Raw genomic sequence first — 20,126 nt, forward strand, 5'->3', positions numbered from 1 at the left:
TGAGAAAACTAAATATTATTTTTAAATGTTCTAAGGAAAAAGACTCTGATTTAACTGACAAATCTTTAAGACTTTTGCTAAATCCAGATGATTAGTTATCTTTTTTTCCAAACAGCAAAACTAATAATATCTTTGTTTATTAATTATCTCTAGAATTTATTATGAAAGACAGTTCATGATGTTAACAAAACTTCAAACTGTAGTTATCCCAGCTGCCACAATAGACCATATATCACTATACTTATCTTTCTATATATTAGAAAAAGTAGCATCTTTAGAATTAGAGACCTGAGAACAGCACATATTCCTAAATGTTTATGAATAGAAAGTATGTATAATCTCTGTTAAAACAATTCTTTGTTCTTTGCAATTTTGTATATTAACAGCAAATGCCATATACTGTGTCACATCACTTTTGTAAAATTTGTTTCTAACATAAGCCAAATAAAGTACCGTAATCTTACCATTATAAGGATCCCAAAGAAACAGGCCATGTGTGTTTGCATGTCTCAAATGTTTTCCTCTTTTTAAAATTACTATCCAAAGTTTCATTTCAGAGGTAATACCTCAAGAAGTGCCAATCTTAAAATGACAACTGCATTTCTACACACTCACAACACCAGAAATATAATTGATTTGAGTTCAGAAACATACCCATATGTAAATGGAACTTTGGCATTTGACTAAAGTGACATACCAAAACTGTTTTTCAAAATAATTGTACCCATTTACATTCCCATAAGCAATGTATAAAAGATACTATTGCTTCAAAGTCTTTGTAACACGTTAGACTTTTAAATTTTTGCCAGTTGAATTATATAAAATGGTATCTCATTTGCATGTCCCTGATCATTAATGAGGCTGAACATCTCTGTATTTTTGTTGGTGCTTATTCTTCTGTAAAAATCTTGGCATGTCCATTTTTCTTTTGCTTTTCTTATTGATTTATGAGAGTTCTTTATGTGTTCTTGTTATTAATCCCTTGTTGTGTTTATGCCAATATCTTTTCTAAGAGTGTCTTTTCATTTTCTTTAAAAATTTTTTTGATGTAAGAAAGTTCTTAATTTTGGTATAATAAAATGTCAGTCTTTTCTTTATAGTTTTTTGTTTCATGTTTAATAAATCCTGTTGAACATCCAAAGCCTTAAAAATATTCACCCTTATTTTTCACTGAGTTTTTAATTTTTAGATCCTAAATCCACCTGAAGTTGACTTTTTTGTATACGATTATAAGAAACCAAATGGCAGAGAGACTGAACAAGAGAGAAGCCAAAAAAATGGCAGCTGAGACAATGAGATGTTAAGCAAAGAATTTTTCCCTCCTTCAGGAAGTCAGAGAGATAAAATTGGAGTTCTGAGACTGCCTAAGATGAAATGTCCTGTTAAATATCTTATGCTTCCAATTGAGACCTCTGAGATGCTACATCCAAGAGTAAGGGCTGGCTAGAAATAGAATAATCTTTAAAAATTAATTCTAAAATTTTCATCCACAATACCCAGCATTTGATCAAAAACTATCCAAGACACCAGGAGACAAAATCAGTTACTTTAAAAACCAAAAGGAAAAAACAGACAATAGAAACAAACCTACAGGAGAGCCACATATTGGACATGTCAGATACAGAAATTAACTGTAATGGAGATGTTCAAGAAAAGTAATGGCAAGACAAAATTTCAGCAGGGAACTAGAATTTGGAAAGAAATTAAAGAAAACTATTTCTATTTCTATTTTCACAGATATAAAAACTATTTTTAAAAAACAAATGAAAATTAAAGAAATAAAATGCACAACAAAGTGAAAAATTCACTGGATGGACTTACAAATAGACTAGAGAAGTAAGGAAAAAAGTATCATGAATTTGAAGATAGATTTAAAATTAAAATGTTTTAAAGTACCATTTACAATATCATTTAAAAAATTAATTACATGTTTTTGAATCAGAAGACTCATTACTATTTAAATGTCACTTCAGCACAAATTGATCTATAGATCCAATTTAATCCCAATCGAAACCCCAGCAGGCTTTTTTGTAGAAATTGAGAAGTTGATTCCAAAATTCTGTGGAAATGCAAGGGACCTAGAATAGCCAAATCAAAATAATTTTTATTTCAATACTTACTATGATATACAGTAATCAAGACAATGTGTTATTGCTATAAGGATATGTGAATCGATGGAATAGAAGAGAGTTCCAAAGGAGACTCACACAGATATGGTCAACTGATTTTCAGCAAAGGTGCAAAAGTGATTCAATTGAGAAAGAGTAGGGTTGCGAGTGTTTTTTTCAATAAATGGTACTGGAACCAAGAAACTTCCATATGCATCTATATGATATTGGATTAATTTTATTTCCATATGAAAAAAAAGTGAATCATGACCCCTAATTCACACCATTCATAAAAATTTATTTCCAGATGGATTGTAAAGGTAAAACAATAAAGCCTCTAGATAACAATACAAAAGGATATCTTTCTCACTTCGTAATAGGCAAAATTTTTTACGAAACAGAAAAATCTCTACCCATAGAGGAATAAAATGATTAACTTGAATTTATCAAAATTACTTCTGAATATCAAAAATGCTTAAATTAATGAAAGGGAGAAGATTTTTTAATATCTACAACTAAAAAAGACTCATAACAAGAACAAATTAAAACTACAATGGGTCTCCCAAGGCAATAGAAATAAAAGCAAAAATAAACAAATGGGACCTAATCAAACTTATAAGCTTTTGCACAGCAAAGGAAACCATCAACAAAACGAAAAGACAACCTACAGACTGGGAGAAAATATTTGCAAACAATGCAATCGACAAGGGATTAATTTCCAAAATATACAAACAGCTCACACAACTCAACAAAAAAACAAACAACCCAATCAAAAAATGGGCAGAAGACCTAAATAGACATTCTCCAAAGAGACATACGGATGGCCAATAGGCACATGAAAAGATGCTCAGCATCGCTAATTACTAAAGAAATGCAAATCAAAACTACAATGAGGTATCACTTCACACAGGTCAGAATGGCCATCATTTAAAAGTCTACAAATAACAAATGCTGGTGTCAGAGTGGTTAAGAATCCGTCTGCCAATGCAGAAGACAAGGGTTCGATCCCTGGTCTGGGAAGATCCCACATGCCACAGAGCAACTAAGCCCATGTGCCACAACTACTGAGCCTGCACTCTAGAGCCCATGAGCCACAACTACTGAACCTGTGTGCTACAACTACTGAAGCCCACGCACCTAGAGCCCGTGCTCCACAACAAGAGAAGCCACCTCAATGAGAAGCCTGCACACCACAATGAAGACTAGCCCCCACTCGCCGCAACTAGAGAAAGCCCATGTGAAGCAATGAAGACCCAACGCAGCCAAAAATAAAAATAAATAAATAAATTTATTTTGTAAAAATAAATAACAAATGCTAGAGAGGGTGTGGAGAAAAGGGAACCGTCCTACACTGTTGGTGGGAATGTAAATTGGTGCAGCCACTCTCGAAAACAGTATGGAGATTTCTTAAAAAAACTAAAAATAGAGTTGCCAGGTGATCCAGCAATCCCACTCCTGGGCATACAACCGGAAGAAACTCTAATTCAAAATGATACATGCACCCCTGCTACTTTCTGGTGGTCCAGTGGCTAAGACTCAGCTTTCCCAATGTAGGGGGACTGGGTTCGATCCCTAGTCAGGTAACTAGATCCTGCATGCCACAACTAAAAGATCCCGCATGCCACAATGAAGACCCGGCGCAGCCAAATAAATAAATAAATAAATGTTTTTTAAAAAAAAGATACATGCACCCCAATGTTCATAGCAGCACTATTTACAATAGGCAAGACATGAAAACAACCTAACTGTCCATCAACAGGTGAATGAATAAAGAAGAGGTAGTATGTATATACAATGGCAGCCATAAAAAAAGAATGAAATAATGCCATTTGCAGCAATATAGATGGACCTAGAGATTATCATACTAAGTGACATGTCAGAAAGAGAAAGACAAATACCATATGATATCACTTATATAGGGAATGTAAAATATGATACAAATGAACTTATTTACAAAACAGAAACAGACTCACAGATACAGAAAACAAACTTATGGTTACCAAAGGGGAAAGAGGGTCGGGGAGGGATAAATTAGGATTTTGGGATTAGCAGATACAAACTACTATATCTAAAATAGATAAACAACAAGGTCCTACTATATAGCACAGGGAACTATATTCAGTATCCTGTAATAAACCATAATGGAAAAGAATATGAAAAGAATATATATGTATAACTGAATCACTGTGCTGTACACCAGAAACTAACACAACACAGCAAATCAACTATACTTCAATTAAAAAATAAAATAAAGAAAAAAAACTATAATGGGATACCACCACACACACTTTAAATTAAAACACTGACACTTGTTAACACCAAGTGAGCAAGAATATAGAACCACTGGAATTCTTATACCTTTACTGATGAGAGTGTCAATTGGAAAATCCACTCTGGAAAATTGCTTGGTACCATCTATTAAAGCTGAGTGTATACCTTATGACCCAGCAATTTCTTTCCTAGGTATAAACCCAACAGGAATGTCTACATTCATGCACCAAAAGTAATGCATACATAATAGCAATGTATATTAAAGCCAAAAACTGGAAACAACTCAAATATCCATCAACAGTAGAGTGGATAAATAATTATGACCTATTCATCAATAAAAACAAATGAACTACACTATGGTAAGACACATTGAGCAAAAGAAGCCAGGCTCAAGAGACTACATACTGTATGATCCCACTTACATAAAGTTCAAAAAGAAGGAAAAAAAACTAACTTATGTAATAACCAGGATAATGGTACTTGTGAGGTGAGGGAGTAGTAAGTGGCACAGGGGTTGCTTCTAGGGTTCTAGTAATGTTCTATTTCTTGATCTAGGTGGAGGTTACGTTAGTGTATTCACAATGAAAATGTATTGAGTTGTTCATGATAATATATGCACTTTTTGTATATATGTCATTCTCAATAAACCACTAAAAAACTATACATATTGTATAAGCAATTGTGTGACTTAGAAGCAATGTCTGCTGTAGGGAAGCAGAGGCTACACAAAGGTAGTAAATATGCTATAGGCAAAATATATACTCTAGACATTATAAACAATTCTTAGCTAATTCCTAGATAACTGTAATGTGAATATGCTAAAACTATTTAAATAAATACCAGATTTAATACTTAACCATTGTATAAGACCATGAGTGACCATATATAATCACTACGTGGATGTTTTCTGCATCTTGACAGTTTCACCTTTCCTTTCACCATTCCCCCCGCCACCCCGCAATACTATCCATACCTATCTTCTACAAGCATATTCTTTAGGTAACCAAATGCCCATTTTATTTATCACTTTGACTCTCTAAAGCCAGTAAAGGCAGTAAAACAGAATAAAAGAGAATCCTATAATAAGGCTATATAAATTACACTATATTTTTATTAGAAAAAAAATTCTAAATTACTCTCAAAATTCTTCTTCTTGAAAATAAGTCAATATATATATAGAAAAAATATCCTCTACTTCCAATATTTTTCACTTTTTCAAATGCATTAAACTTATCATTTGCTCTTTACTAGTCCTTCACATTATACCACTAGACAAAGCCCTTAAAAAAAAAAGAAAAAAAAGAATGAAAGCAAGAAAATTTTAAAATATGTTTCCAGTATCATACAGAATTGCTTGGATCAGAACTCATTCTCCTGATACTTCAACTCCACCACTGAGCTAAAATTCCTTCCAAGTTTTAGAGAACAGTGCTCTTACTGTCACCATCTCTGCTAACCATAGGATAAGCATTGGCCATTCCCCAAATTCCAGAACCACTTGCCATTTCACTGCTTTCTTCCTACACTCTAGTGGCAGTAGCTCAATTTGGCAGCTTGTCAAAAAGATTCAGAGTATAAAGCACTTGGTGATCTTTAACCAAATGTATTTGTTGTGTATACAGCATATGCCATATATATGTATTTCACACATTATAACAGAACATAGTGAAGGACACACTGCATAATCCTAGAATCCAAAGACTTCTCTTTGAGAACTTTTCCTTAAAATAATTTACTTTTATTGAGCTAAAAGTGTTGATTACTTTTTTTTAAAACAAGCAAATACCATTTCTTGACAATTATTACAATTATTGTTCCCTGCTAAGAAAGACCAATGGCTTACAAATTTATTGCCACGTGACTTGTGGAAACTATATTGTCAAATAGATCACATTTTCTGAGAGAAGCAGTACCAAATAGGGTTCATATTCCTTCCAAAGACTTAGCAAAGGAACCATGAGAGATAATTTTTCATAAAAGCAAAGATAAAACTATTATAAGTGTTTATAATATAAAATGATGGTTAGATTCCTTTTTTATTTAATAAACATTTATCAAGTGTCTGTTATATGTCAGGCATTGCTAATCAAATAGACTTGGTGCTTGCCATCTTGAAGAAACTGAGTCTAGGGACTTCCCTGGCTGGCCAGTGGTTAAGACTCTGCACTTCCACTGCAGGGGGCATGGGTTCAAACCCTATTCGGGGAACAAAGATCCCACATGCCATGTGGTGTGGCCAAAAAAAAATGCAAGAAATTGAGTCTACATTTATTGAACAAATAATCAATGTCTGGTGTGTGGGGTGGTAAGTGCTATGAAAGAGGGATGCCTAGTCTGTCAGGACATAGAAGAAGGGCATCTATATCAGCATCAAGGTGTCAGTAAACACTTCCTGTGAAAGATGACCTGGGCTGAGTTTTGCTACGTAAGAATTGGCTGAGTGAAAAGGGCAATCCAGGTGAAGGGAATCGCTGGTAACAGGCACAGAAGCATAAAGCAACATGTACCATTCAAGATGCTATGAGTCCTTACTTGGAAGAAAGTTTGAGAGGGGAACAGAATCAGGAAATGAGAAGGGAGAGGATAGTAGAAGCCAAATCATGGAATGCTGTGGTTTAAAAGTTTGAACTTTATCCAGAAAGACAGTCCCCTAATCCTTCAAAGGTTACTAAAATGATTTTAAGCAGGGAAGTAAAATGAGTATATTTTAATTTTTAAAAAACATGTTTGGCTTTGGTATAGGACAAGGCTAAGGCAGTAATCCAGAATTCAGAAGGCAACATTAGGAATGGAGATGAGAGAACAGATCTGAGAAACAAAAGGAGACAGAATTTGTTGAACTTCGAGGCTAATTGGAAGAGAGGGTAGAATAAAAATGAAGAGTCTAACTGACTTGGTAACTAAGTGGATGGTGGTACCAAAGCAGAGAAGATAGGAGAAAGAGTGGGTCTGAGGTGGTAGGGGGAAGGGAGGAATGATGAATTTATTTCAAAATATCTTAGGCATTATTGTTTTCTATATATTGTCCAAAGAATCCCTTTAATATATAAATCATATATAACTATAGCAAAAAAACTCCCCTGTATTTGACGTAAAGTTTATTGTGGCTAGTATATTCATTTTAATTAGTTAATTAGCAAAAATTTCCTGATTTTCTTAAAGTTATGTTTGGGATGGGGAGAGGAAAATTTTGAACACCCCGCAGTCTCTTTTACAAAGCTGAACAGGAAAATTTGCTTCCTTATCCTCTCAAAATAGTTCCTAGCAGCAAGCTGATGTATAAAATCATTCCATTAACTAAAGAATATTGTGCAGTTCTTTATAAAACAGCCTTCAAATGAGACATTCATTATAATAAAACTGTTCAAGATATCAAAAGGTGAAATATACACTTTTATTATGTAATATTCTTGTGTGTGTGGTTTGTTTTTTTTTTTTGGAGTGTAGTTGATTTACAATGTTGTGTTAGTTTCAGGTGAACAGCAAAGTGATTCAGTTATACATATGCATATATTCATTCTTTTTTAGATTCTTTTCTTATATAGGTTATCACAGAATATTGAGTAGAGTTCCCTATGCTATATAGTAGGTCTTTGTTGGTTATCTATCTTATACATAGTAGTGTGTGTATGTTCATCCCAAGCTCCTGATTTATCCCTCCCCACTACATTTCCCCTTATTATGTAATGCTAACATAGCAGCAACATGAGTTATACATAGTTTATGCAAAATAATTTTTATGTTTAGGAAATCTAAACCTCCAGAATAATGGAAAAATAAAAAATGTACCTCTGAGGTGGCCAGGTCTGAAACTTCCATCTCCAACTGTCTACAAGGAACTTTATAATTTGTTTATGTATGGGAAAATATGTCTTCAGCCTCATTAGTCACTTCTCATTTTATGACAAAAATTGTACATTTCTCTTTGTTTATTATGGATAAACTATGGCATGAGGGGAACTGAACAACTAAAGGAAGAACCAGGAGGGGGGTCTGAGTTTTGGAGCTGCCTAAAGAGCCACTCTGCTTCCAACAGCTAGCTCCTCAGAGCTCTACAAAAGACTAACTAAACTCAAGTCAACTAGAACACAACACTCAAATCTAATTCGGTAACTAACATCAGGAGTGGTCTGCTCCTGAGCAGAGGACCAGAGTACTCACTTTCTTTGCGAATGTTCTCAAGTGCCCCAGTAAGCTCTTCCTTTAAAACTGTGGCTTCTTGAGCAATCTTCTCTCCCTTGTCTAATAAATTCCAAGTTGCTTCCTCCACAGAAGCTAGAAGGACTCTGGCTCTTTTAGAACGTCCTTTTTTCCTGTTGGAAGGATTCTGGGGACAATTTACAAGTGTAGTAACCTAAAATTGGAAAAATACAAGTCACTCATTAGACAAATTGTGAGAGGAACACAGCCCTGGGATATCATAGCCCAGAACAAAAGGAAATATTTCTTAATAACATGATTCATTCCCAACACTACTGGTACATTCCCAAAAGTCAGGTCAAGGCACCAAGAGCAGTATTACCAGCGACCACAGAGTTCCTAACTAAAGACAGGAAGGAAGGGAGGGACGGGGGGAGTGAGGAGGGGAGGGAGGAAGGAGGGATAGAGATTGAATCTCACCAAGTTTTACTATTGGACCAATGCAAAATACACAATACTCAATATATATTATTTGATATACATATAGCAAATGATTATTTATATCACTTTTAGCCAGCAATCTATATTAAGAGGGAGGCAAAAATAATTATAATTAAGTCAATAAGTATTAATATATGTAGGTTAAGAATAGAGATTACTAATGTTGGGGCGGGGGGTGCAGAACCACTCTGAAATGTGTAAAACAGTGGTTACTTCAGAAGGACAAAACCCAAATCCTTACTATGATCTACATTCTGGCCCTCTGTAAACTCTTTTACCTGTCTCCCACACTCCCCCCAAATCAGTTGGCCTCTCAAGCAATCAGGTCCTCCTCAAAGTACCCTATCAAGAGGCCTTCCCTGACCACCCCAATCCCCACCCTCTCCCACTCTGTCCCCTCACTACACGTTATAATTCTTCAGAACATTTATAGAGCCTGACATTTTTTATTTGTTCATGTATGTTTATGGCATCCTTCTAATACTAAAATGTAAACTCCATGAAAACAGGAAATGTGGTTTGTTCTCCCTCACTCGAACAATCACAAAGTAGTTGTTCAATAAATATTTCTTATATTAATGGCTTAATGAATGGGGTAGTTGAACAGAGGGACGTTTTGATGTCTATATTTTGAATTGCCTGAATATGTTAATAATGAGCATGTATTACTTCTGTAAATTTGTTTAAAATAAGAATAAACTCATGGGACTTCCCTGGTGGTACAGTCATTAAGAATCCGCCTGCCAATGCAGGGGACATGGGTTCAAGCCCTGGTCTGGAAAGATCCCACATGCCACGGAGCACCTAAGCCTGTGTGCCACAACTACTGAACCTGCACTCTAGAGCCCACGGGTCAAAACTACTGAGTCTGCGTGCCACAATTACTGAAGCCCACGCGCGTAAAGCCCGTGCTCCGCAACAAGAGAAGCCACTGCAATGAGAAGCCCGTGCACCGCAACGAAGAGTAGCCCCCACTTGCCACGACTAGAGATAGCCCACTCACAGCAATGAAGACCCAACACAGCCAAAAATAAATAAATAAATAAAATTTTATTTAAAAAATTAAAAGAATAATCTCATGATAAGAGCATTGTTTGGAGATAGAAATTAAGCACTTACATTTGGAAACAAAACCTTATACAAAATTACATTGTGAAAAATATCCATTTCTTAATTAAACCTTGAATTCCAAGAAAAAAATTTGGTTTACATTTTCATAAGCAAACCTGGAAGATCCCCATTGCAGAGGAAGAAAGAAAAAAAAACTTTTATCCAGTATTTAAAATAGAAGACCTGAAGGTCTTATTGAAAGCTAGGCTGGTGCAGGTCATCAAATAGCCGAGGCTTTTAACAAATAAGCATCACATCTTTGACAACAGACTATACATAATCCTTCCTGCTCTGCAGTCCCTGGCGATTTTGCTTGTTTATTATTAATGGAGCATTAAGTATTTGTTTATTTGGTTATCTGGACCCAGTTCTTAGCCAGGAACTGAGAAAGAACTTACAAGCTATGGGGGAAATATGTGGATGAAAATTGTTTTTGTCTGCTCTGCTATTCCCTTCCCCTGTCCAAAAGACCCTCTTCTTTATTCTAATTTGCTTTATTCCCATATTCACAACCGAGACTGGAGTTCCTTGTAGCAAGCCTTTATTTCCTTTCTTGGAAAATGAGAATAACCATATTATCCTATAAGATTATATGAAGTTTAAATAATATAAAGTGTTTTTTAAGATGCATAACATGACACAAAATTTGGATGCCATTTAATGTGTGTTTTCTAGTCCATTCCCATGGAAACCTTGTCAAAGATGTTCTCTCTGGGTCTACCCATATCTTGCTCTTAGGGTCCCCTGTGCTAAATGTGATGAAGTCAATTAACAAAGCACATTCTATGTGCTTTACAAGCAGTCAAGTAGGGCCATGTGTCTTTATCATGCATTATGTAAAGATGATAGTAAGTCTGATTTATTACATGGGTTTTCACATATTCCAAAAGACGAATATCTCGCTATTATCAGTCTAATTTATTTATCAAGAGTTAAAAGATACTTGCCCAGATAAAGACAAATTATAGCACCTTGTTTAAAACCTTTGTCTAAAACGAACAATAAGTATCATTGTCTAAAATCTTCCTTCAGAATTTATTTTAAGTGCCACAATTCATGACGCTTCCCACTGAACATTCCTCTATTGTTCTTTAGATCCTCCAAGCACCAAATGTTTTCCATAGAATAGCCTGAGCTTTGAAATTAAAATGAGCATTCCAGAAATGCTTCGTTCCTTATAATAAATGCCAGAGAAGTAAGAAATGTGAAAAGAACATTGTATAAGAACATTGTGCTTCCATCAAAAAAAAATGCAATTGCAACTTGTTCAAGTTTAAGCTGTCTTCTTTCTAAATACCTCAACATACAATAGTTATTTAATATTGATTAAACTAAAGTCATGATGCTTTCAATGATTCATTTTATTTCAGAAAGTAAATATGGCTTCGTAAGCCTGGAGGGGGAAAAAAGAAAGCTAAAACTTTTTTTTACCCCAAATCACCTATGGGGATCTAACTGACTCCCACAGGTGATTGTGACTCCTGAAAGTAGATGATTCTCACCAAGGGTTGGAGGGTGCATATGTTATTTGAAAAAGTCTCCCATCTCTTCAAGGAATACCAGCAAACAGTAAAATTAGTCCTGAAGTTATTTTGTAAAGTAATTCATATTTCTTTTTTCAATACAAAATCAGTTATCTTTTTACAAATACAAAAATTTTAGTTGGAATTTACAGCAAAGATTATTCTAATATACGCTCCAAGCCCACATCTTGCTAGCCTTTCTTTTATCACTGTGCACAACTGATCCCTTTCCCTCTTTATCAGACCTTAGGGGGTCCCTCTAATATGGATAATCTTTGACTTCAGGTGTGCATCTCTTAAAGAACTTGGGTTTATTCACTTTTCTTCAGTCTATAAATCTGTATTAGACTTCATCATAGATACAGAATGAGCTCCCCACTGAAGTAGTCCTAAATTAGAGGCTTTGAGTAATATAAAAAGAAGAAATTCCCTACTTTATTCATTCTGCACATGTACAATTCCATAAAACCAGGTGTATTTTAAGAGTATGTAATATTTATATATTGAAATTTAGAGTAACAAAAAATAAAAGGGTTTTCTAATCTTTCCTAATTCAAGTGTGCTTCCCTAGTTGCTCCAAACATACCGAAAATTAAGTTGTTCAAAAGACCCTTCTTCAAGTCATTGATAATTTCAACTGTTCTTTATTTCCTACAAAAGCAACTTTCACTGTGTTAACAAAAGTACTGGGAAAGACTGAAATGTTAAGAACCCAGAAAATACATATCCTTCGATTAACATTCAGCACTCCCCCAAAACCAAATACAATTTTCTTTTATTTCCTTTTAAGCCAATAAACATTTATTGAGCACATATTATGTTCAAAACAATATCCTAGCCATTCAGAAAATAAAGATAAAGAAGCTTCAGTATGGTGATATGAAGGGTACACAACTAGCTGCAATATAAAAGGCAGAATAACTGCTTAAACTTATAAGTAAAAAGAAGTGCTGAAGAGATGATAAACATTCACAAGGATTAAGTAGGGCTTCCAAAAAGAGCCATTAAAGACAGATGGTTTTCTGGCATGACAGATAGAGGAGAAGGCGAGCCAGGTGAAGGGGACCATGTACAAAGGGGAAGAGATGGAAATTATTTTTGTCTGAGAGTAGCAGACAGTCAAGTTTGGCAGACTACGGGGTAAAAACAGGAAATTGGTTCACAAATCAGTCTAGGAAGTAGGTGGTAGCTTAAATACAAAAAGTGCTGAAAGTCAAGGAAAGAGTTAATATTCAATTTAACAGGCAATAGACACTTCACACAGCATACCCAAAGTGGAAACCTTCTTCCACCAACCTGCCTTTCTTTCATCTGTTTCTTACCTCAGGCACTGACACCTCTAGCCTAAGGCAGAAACCCAGAGGTCATCTGGGCTACTCCCTCTCTCTTATCCTCCTCTCCAGGTTCTTTATATTGTCTCTTTAAAAGCTTTGTTGCTGGGGGACCTTCAAGATGGTGAAAGAATAAGACGGGGAGATCACCTTCCTCCCCAAAAAGACATCCACATGTGGAACAACTCCTACAGAACACCTACTGAAAGCTGGCAGAAGACCTCAGACTTCCCAAAAGGCAGGGAACAGATGCCCTCAGGCACCCTACATGCAGAGGCTGGGCCAAATCCAAAGCTGAACCCCAGGAGCTGTGCGAACAAAGAAGAGAAAGGGAAATTTCTCCCACCAGCCTCAGAAGCAGCGGATTAAAGCTCCACAATCAACTTGATGTAGCTTGCATGTCTGGAATACCTGAATAGACAAGGAATCATCCCAAAATTGAGGCGGTGGACCTTGGGAGCAACTGTAGACTTGGGGTTTGCTTTCTGCATCTACTTTGTTTTTGGTTTTATCTTTATCTACGTTTAGTATTTAGAGCTTAATATCATTGGTAGATTTGTTTATTGATTTAGTTGCCCTTTTCCTTTTTCTCTTTTTGTGAGTATCTATGGGTATGCTTCTTTCTGTGACTTTGTCTGTATAGCTTTGCTTTTACCATTTGTCCTGGGTTCTGTCCGTTTTTTGTTTTTTTTTGTTTTCAGTATAGTTTTTAGCGCTTGTTATCATTGGTGGATTTGTTCATAGGTTTGGTTGCTCTCTTCTTTCTTTCTTTCTTTTATTACTCTTTAATTTTTTAATTTTTAATATTTTTTATTTTAATAACTTTATTTTATATTATTATTTTTTTCTTTCTTTCTTTCTTTTCTCCCTTTTCTTCTGAGCCATGTGGTTGACAGGGTCTTGGTGCTCCAGCCTGCTGTCAGGCCTGAGCCTCTGAGGTGGGAAAGCAAAGTTTAGGACATTGGTCCAGCAAAGACCTCCTGGCCCCATGTAATATCAAACAGCGAAAGCTCTCCCAGAGATCTCCATCTCAACGCTAAGACCCAGCACCACTCAACGACCAGCAAGCTACAGCGCTGGACATCCTATGCAAAACAACTAGCAAAAGAGGAACAGAACCCCACCCATTAGCAGAGAGGCTGCCTAAAATCATACTAAGGTCACAGACACCCCAAAACACAACACCAGATGCGGCACTGCCCAAAAGAAAGACAAGATCCAGCTTCATCCACCAGAACACAAGCACGAGTCCCCTCCACCAGGAAGCATACACAAGCCACTGAACAAACCTTACCCACTGCGGGCAGACACCAAAAACAACAGGAATTATGAACATGCAGCCTGCGAAAAAGAGACCCCAAACACAGTAAGTTAAACAAAATGAGAAGACATAGAATTACACAGTAGAAGAAGGAGCAAGGTAAAAACCCACCAGACCAAAAAATTGAAGAGGAAATAGGCAGTCTACCTAAATAAGAATTCAGAGTAACAATAGTAAACAGGATACAAAATCTAGGTTATCAAATGGAGAAAATACAAGAAACGTTTAACAAGGACCAAAAAGAACTAAACAGCAAACAAACAATGATGAACAACACAATAAATAAAACTAAAAATTCTCTAGAAACAATCAATAGCAGAATAACTGTGGCAGAAGAATGGATAAGTGACCTGGAAGATAAAATAGTGGAAATAACTACTGCAGAGAAGAATAAAGAGAAAAGAATCAAAAGAATTGAGGACAGTCTCAGAAGCCTCTGGAACAACATTAAACGCACCAACATTCGAATTACAGGGGTCCCAGAAGAAGAATAGAAAAAATAAAAAAGGGGGACTAAGAAAATATTTGAAGAGATTATAGTTGAAAACTTCCCTAATATGGGAAAGGATATAGTCAATCAAGTCCAGGAAGTGCAGAGAGTCCCATACAGGATAAATCCAAGGAGAAACACGCTAAGACACATAATAATCAAACTATCAAAAATTAAATTTAAAAAATATATTAAAAGCAGCAAAGGAAAAACAACAAAAAACACACAAGGGAATCTCCATAAGGTTAACAGCTGATTTTTCAGCAGAAACTCTGCAAGCCAGAAGGGAGTGGCAGGACATATTTAAAGTGATGAAGGAGAAAAACCTACAATCAAGATTATTCTACCCAGCAAGGATCTCATTCAGATTTCATGAAGAAATTAAAACACTTATAGACAAACAAAAGCTGAGAGAGTTCAGCACCACCGAACCAGCTTTACAACAAATGCTAAAGGAACTTCTCTAGGCAAGAAACACAAGAGAAGGAAAAGACCTACAATAACAAACCCAAAACAATTAAGAAAATGGTATTGGAAAATACATATCAATAATTACCTTAAATGTAAATGGATTAAATGCTCCCACCAAAAGACATAGACTGGCTGAAAGGATACAAAAACAAGACCCATATATATGCTGTCTACAAGAGACCCACTTCAGACCTAGGGACACATACAGACTGAAAGTGAGGGGATGGAAAAAGATATTCCATGCAAATGGAAATCAAAAGAAAGCTGGAGTAGCAATTCTCGTATCAGAAAAAATAGACTTTAAAATAAAGACTATTACAAGAGACAAAAAATGGCACTACATAATGATCAAGGGATCAATCCAAGAAGAAGATATAACAATTGTAAATATCTATGAACCCAACATAGGAGCACCTCAATACATAAGGCAAATGCTAACAGCCATAAAAGGGAAAATAGACAGTAACAAAATCATAGTAGGGGACTTTAACACCCCACTTTCACCAATGGACAGATCATCCAAACTGAAAATAACTAAGGAAACACAGCTTTAAATGATACATTAAACAAGATGGACTTAATTGATATTAATAGGATATTCCATCCAAAAACAACAGAATACACTTTCTTCTCAAGTGTTCATGAAACATTCTCCAGGGTAGATCATACCTTGGGTCACAAATCAAGCCTGATTCTGCCTGCAGAATCAGTTAATAAATGAAAGATCTAATTCCACAGCTAACCTAGAAGTGGATATCTGTGGGATCAATCTGAATCTGTGGAGGAAAAGGTTGAAAAAAAAGTATTCACAGAAGTGAAGTGGATCAGAGGTGATCAGAGAACCCAGAACAACAGGGCAACAACATTGGAGTAAGTAGAAAAAAAAAAAAAAGAGTCTGATAGAATAAAAGGCCTAGGAAGCAAGCTAAGAAGAGGTGAAGCATGTTCCGCGACTGACATCTGCCCATAGCTAAGTTCAAAGCTATCACGTTCTGGTGGTGGGGGCATCCCTTGTATGTTCACCATACACACTCCCATGGGACTTGTGCTATTTTAATCAAATAGCTACCAGATTTTCTTATCTTTATTTTAATTTAAGAAGTGGCTTCCTTTTTCTCAACTATTTGTTTCTCAAGGAATACTATAGCTTAACAACTTTCCCATGGGAGCAGTTTTCTAGTAGTAAAGGAATGCAGAAATTGAATAATTCACTTTATTAGAATCAACTATACTGAATCACCTTAAACTTTAAAGCATTAGAGAGGCAGAATTAAGTTTATTTCTTCATCCTACTGTAAAAATAACATCTTTATACTTATTAAGCCTTGGACATATAAGTAGTTAAAAGACATTTACTTTACTAACTTTCAAGATTACTTGTTAAGATTATAGTCAAAACTCCAATATTTGATTATAATCTACAAGAACACTATATATGTGCAGACTTGTCTTTGCGATTTTCTTGGAAGCTTCAAGATTAATTCTGACATAAATTCTATTGATAGAAAAAAAACAGCAAGGATGAAAAAAAGAAGCTTGGAGATAAAACCAAAGAAATATAAGTAAATGGCATCATGCTCATTCAAAATGACCTATAAAAATGACAGAAATTAACCACAAACAAATGAAACTTGAATTATTTTCTGAAAGAAACAAAGGAAATTATATTCTAGGAGGCTACGAAGCCAAAGCAGGTCCTCTCCCTGCTACCCGGAAGTCAATCAGATCTCTCTGTAGAAATGAACCCTTTGGGCATCAAGGCATCTATTTTTTTTTTCCCTTGGCTAAAAGAGAGGAGAAAGAAATTATGCTGAGAGTGCAGTATGGCAGAGAGGTTCTGCATAGGAGTCAGGGAGAAAAGAAGGACATGGAGCTGAGAGGAGTAAGGATTAACAGTTTCCATCCAGACACTTGGACAAGGAGAGGAAGGAGATTAGGGGAAAAGCCGAAAGGGGTTGTTCTCATAAGCAACTTTATGTGATTCTAGGTACATGATTCATTGGGACTCAGATGACAGAGTGAAGCACAGTTAGGAAGAGAGGTATTCTCCCCTCTTATGAAGGAGCCCAGTTCTGCTACCTTGAGGATTTGAAGCTTTAGAGGCATTGGGACCTTGGCATGTACATTTCTAGTCTTAAAATGGGTATCATTGGCAGTTACCTTCCACACATCAATAAGATGCAACCAGCCAAAATGGAAAAACATGGTGGATAGACTGCTTTGGGGGCACTGGTGAGTCAAACCTCAGAGACACCAAAAATTGGAGATGAAGAGAAGAGCAGCAAAGAAGCTTTGAAGGAAAATCTCCATTCTAGCATAAGTAAGTGAGGGCAATTATAAGAACCCTGGCTTGTTGCTACTAACAGAACTTCTTTTGAACTTTCAGCCACTGAGGAGATTGGAGGCCAGGGAATCTGATGACATAAGGAAGACAGGCATCGGGCCTACCACGGCCCATGCTCAAGGGAACTGGAAACTGTGAGGCCCCACAGAGGCTAGAGTATTATTCTGAGACTAGTTTGTGGTTTAGAAATTGGAAAGATCCAATTAAAACCATGGTAACTAGGTAATCTTACTGTCCCTCAACAGCAGGAGTTTGTGGATCTAAACTTGAAAACTGCTCCAATAGAACTTTCCTCCATGTCTCTATTTCTTTCTGTGTGTCTTTCAGCTTTGCACGTGATATAACTGTTTAACGGCAGGTAACTGCATAACTCTCCCCAAAGTCAATTCCCCAAAGAGAGGATGGCAATTGGATCAATTCACCATCATCCCCCAGAGGCAGAGCTCTCATGACAGATTGCCTCACAGGCTTCTTGTCAACCTATAATTGTCAATAAGACAGTTGCCCATCCTGATAAAGTCAGCTGTGATCAGGGTGGAAAGGTGACTAGTCATTAGATGCAAAGTTAACAAACAAGGAACCCTTAAAAAGGAGACAATGGAAAGATAATAGTTTTTAGGGCTGTTCACAAATATTCCCATTCTCCTGGGCACAGGGCAAGATCACACATCTAGCATCCCCACTGACCACATAACTTTCTCTGACAAAAGCAATGTGAGTGGAACTGACATATGTCATACCCAGGTGGACATTTTAGGAGCCCTTGCAAGATTCATAATGTTCTCTTTCCCTGTTGTAACCATAGTGGAAATAAATATTGAGATGGAATCTACATTAGCCTGGGTCCCTGAGTACCTGTATTAAAGCAGAGACCCCCAGCCAACTCACATTAAAAATGTAGCTTGGGGCTTCCCTGGTGGCGCAGTGGTTGAGAGTCCGCCTGCCGATGCAGGGGACACGGGTTCGTGCCCCGGTCCAGGAAGATCCCATGTGCCGCACAGCGGCTGGGCCCATGAGCCATGGCCACTGAGCCTGCGTGTCCAGAGCCTGTGCTCCACAACGGGAGAGGCCACAGCAGTGAGAGGCCCGCGTACCGCAAAAAAAAAAAAAAAAAAAAAAAATGTAGCTTGACAATCCCACTATTGGGCATATACCCTGAGAAAACCATAATTCAAAAAGAGATAAGTACCACAATGTTCATTGCAGCACTATTTACAACAGCCAGGACATGGAAGCAACCTAAGTGTCCATCGACAGACGAATGGATAAAGAAGATGTGGCACATATATACAATGGAGTATTAGCCATAAAAAGAAATGAAACTGAATTATTTGTAGTGAGGTGGATGGACCTAGAGTCTGTCATACAGAGTGAAGTAAGTCAGAAAGAAAAAAAACAAATACTGTATCCTAACACATATATATGGAATCTAAAAAACAACAAAAATAATGGTTTTGACAAACCTAGGGGCAGGACAGGAATAAAGATGCAGACGTAGAGAATGGACTTGAGGACACGGGGAGGGGGAAGGGTAAGCTGGGACAAACTGAGAAAGTAGCATTGACATATATACACTACCAAATGTAAAATAGATAGCTAGTCGGAAGCAGCCACTTCGCACAGGAAGATCAGCTCGGTGCTTTGTGACCACGCAGAGGGGTGGGATAGGGAAGGTGGGAGGGAGATACAAGAGGGAGGGGATTTGGGGATATATGTATACATATAGCTGATTTAATTTGTTATACAGCAGAAACTAACACACCATTGTAAAGCAATTATACTCCAATAAAGATGCTAAAAAATAAAATAAAATAAAGGGGAGGCATCCCTTAAGAAATGGGGGAAAAAATGTAGCTTGAGCAGGAAACGAACTTTTGTTAAGCCTCAGAGATTTGGGAGTTGTCTTATCACAGCATAGCCTAGCTTATGCTGACTGATAAAAAGTGGAGCAGATACTCTTCAACTTGACCCAATGAGTATTATAGAGTACATAAAAACCATTCCTAAGGGACTCCAAGAAATAGATGTGAAACACTGTCGAAGTGGAAACCTTGAAAAGGCTAAGAGGTCCTATAAGAGTTAGAGGTGGGAGCCAGAGGAATAATGTTTATTACTATTGATCTAACTCTATATTCACCACTTGAAAACATGGGATATATTTACATCAGAAAATATATTTGAACCTTTGCCCCAAAAAAGATCTTCTATCTCATAGGAGATAACATTATAAGGAGCTTGTTATTGTTCTTATCTTAAAGTATTTTAAATTAATTCTTCTAGCTCACATTCGACATGAATCTGACACATAGCAAATTATATTTTGTGGCAAATAAGATTATAGACAGTTCCATTATGTAATGACTGTAGCATGATTTAAGCAGTTTATATCTCCTTCAGAGAGTATACAACATAGAGATGTAAATTCTTTTCATTGCAATTCTGCATAAATAGACTTTCTGCAGTGCATTGCCAAACTTGGATCTTGAAAGTGATAAAGTACAGATGCCTACAGTTGC

General features: G+C 36.4%; 1 protein-coding gene across 1 annotated transcript in view; it reads right to left on the minus strand.

The window, feature by feature from the left end:
- CTNNA3 (catenin alpha 3) overlaps positions 1–20,126 on the minus strand; it is a 1,656,790-nt gene that overhangs the window by 1,545,814 nt on the left and 90,850 nt on the right. The window contains exon 3 of the mRNA XM_060125436.1: positions 8,541–8,733. Within this exon, the coding sequence (XP_059981419.1) occupies positions 8,541–8,733 (193 nt within the window). The remainder of the gene's footprint in view (positions 1–8,540; positions 8,734–20,126) is intronic.

This window comes from Lagenorhynchus albirostris, chromosome 16 (genome assembly GCF_949774975.1).
Source record: "Lagenorhynchus albirostris chromosome 16, mLagAlb1.1, whole genome shotgun sequence".
NCBI classification, from domain to species: domain Eukaryota; kingdom Metazoa; phylum Chordata; class Mammalia; order Artiodactyla; family Delphinidae; genus Lagenorhynchus; species Lagenorhynchus albirostris.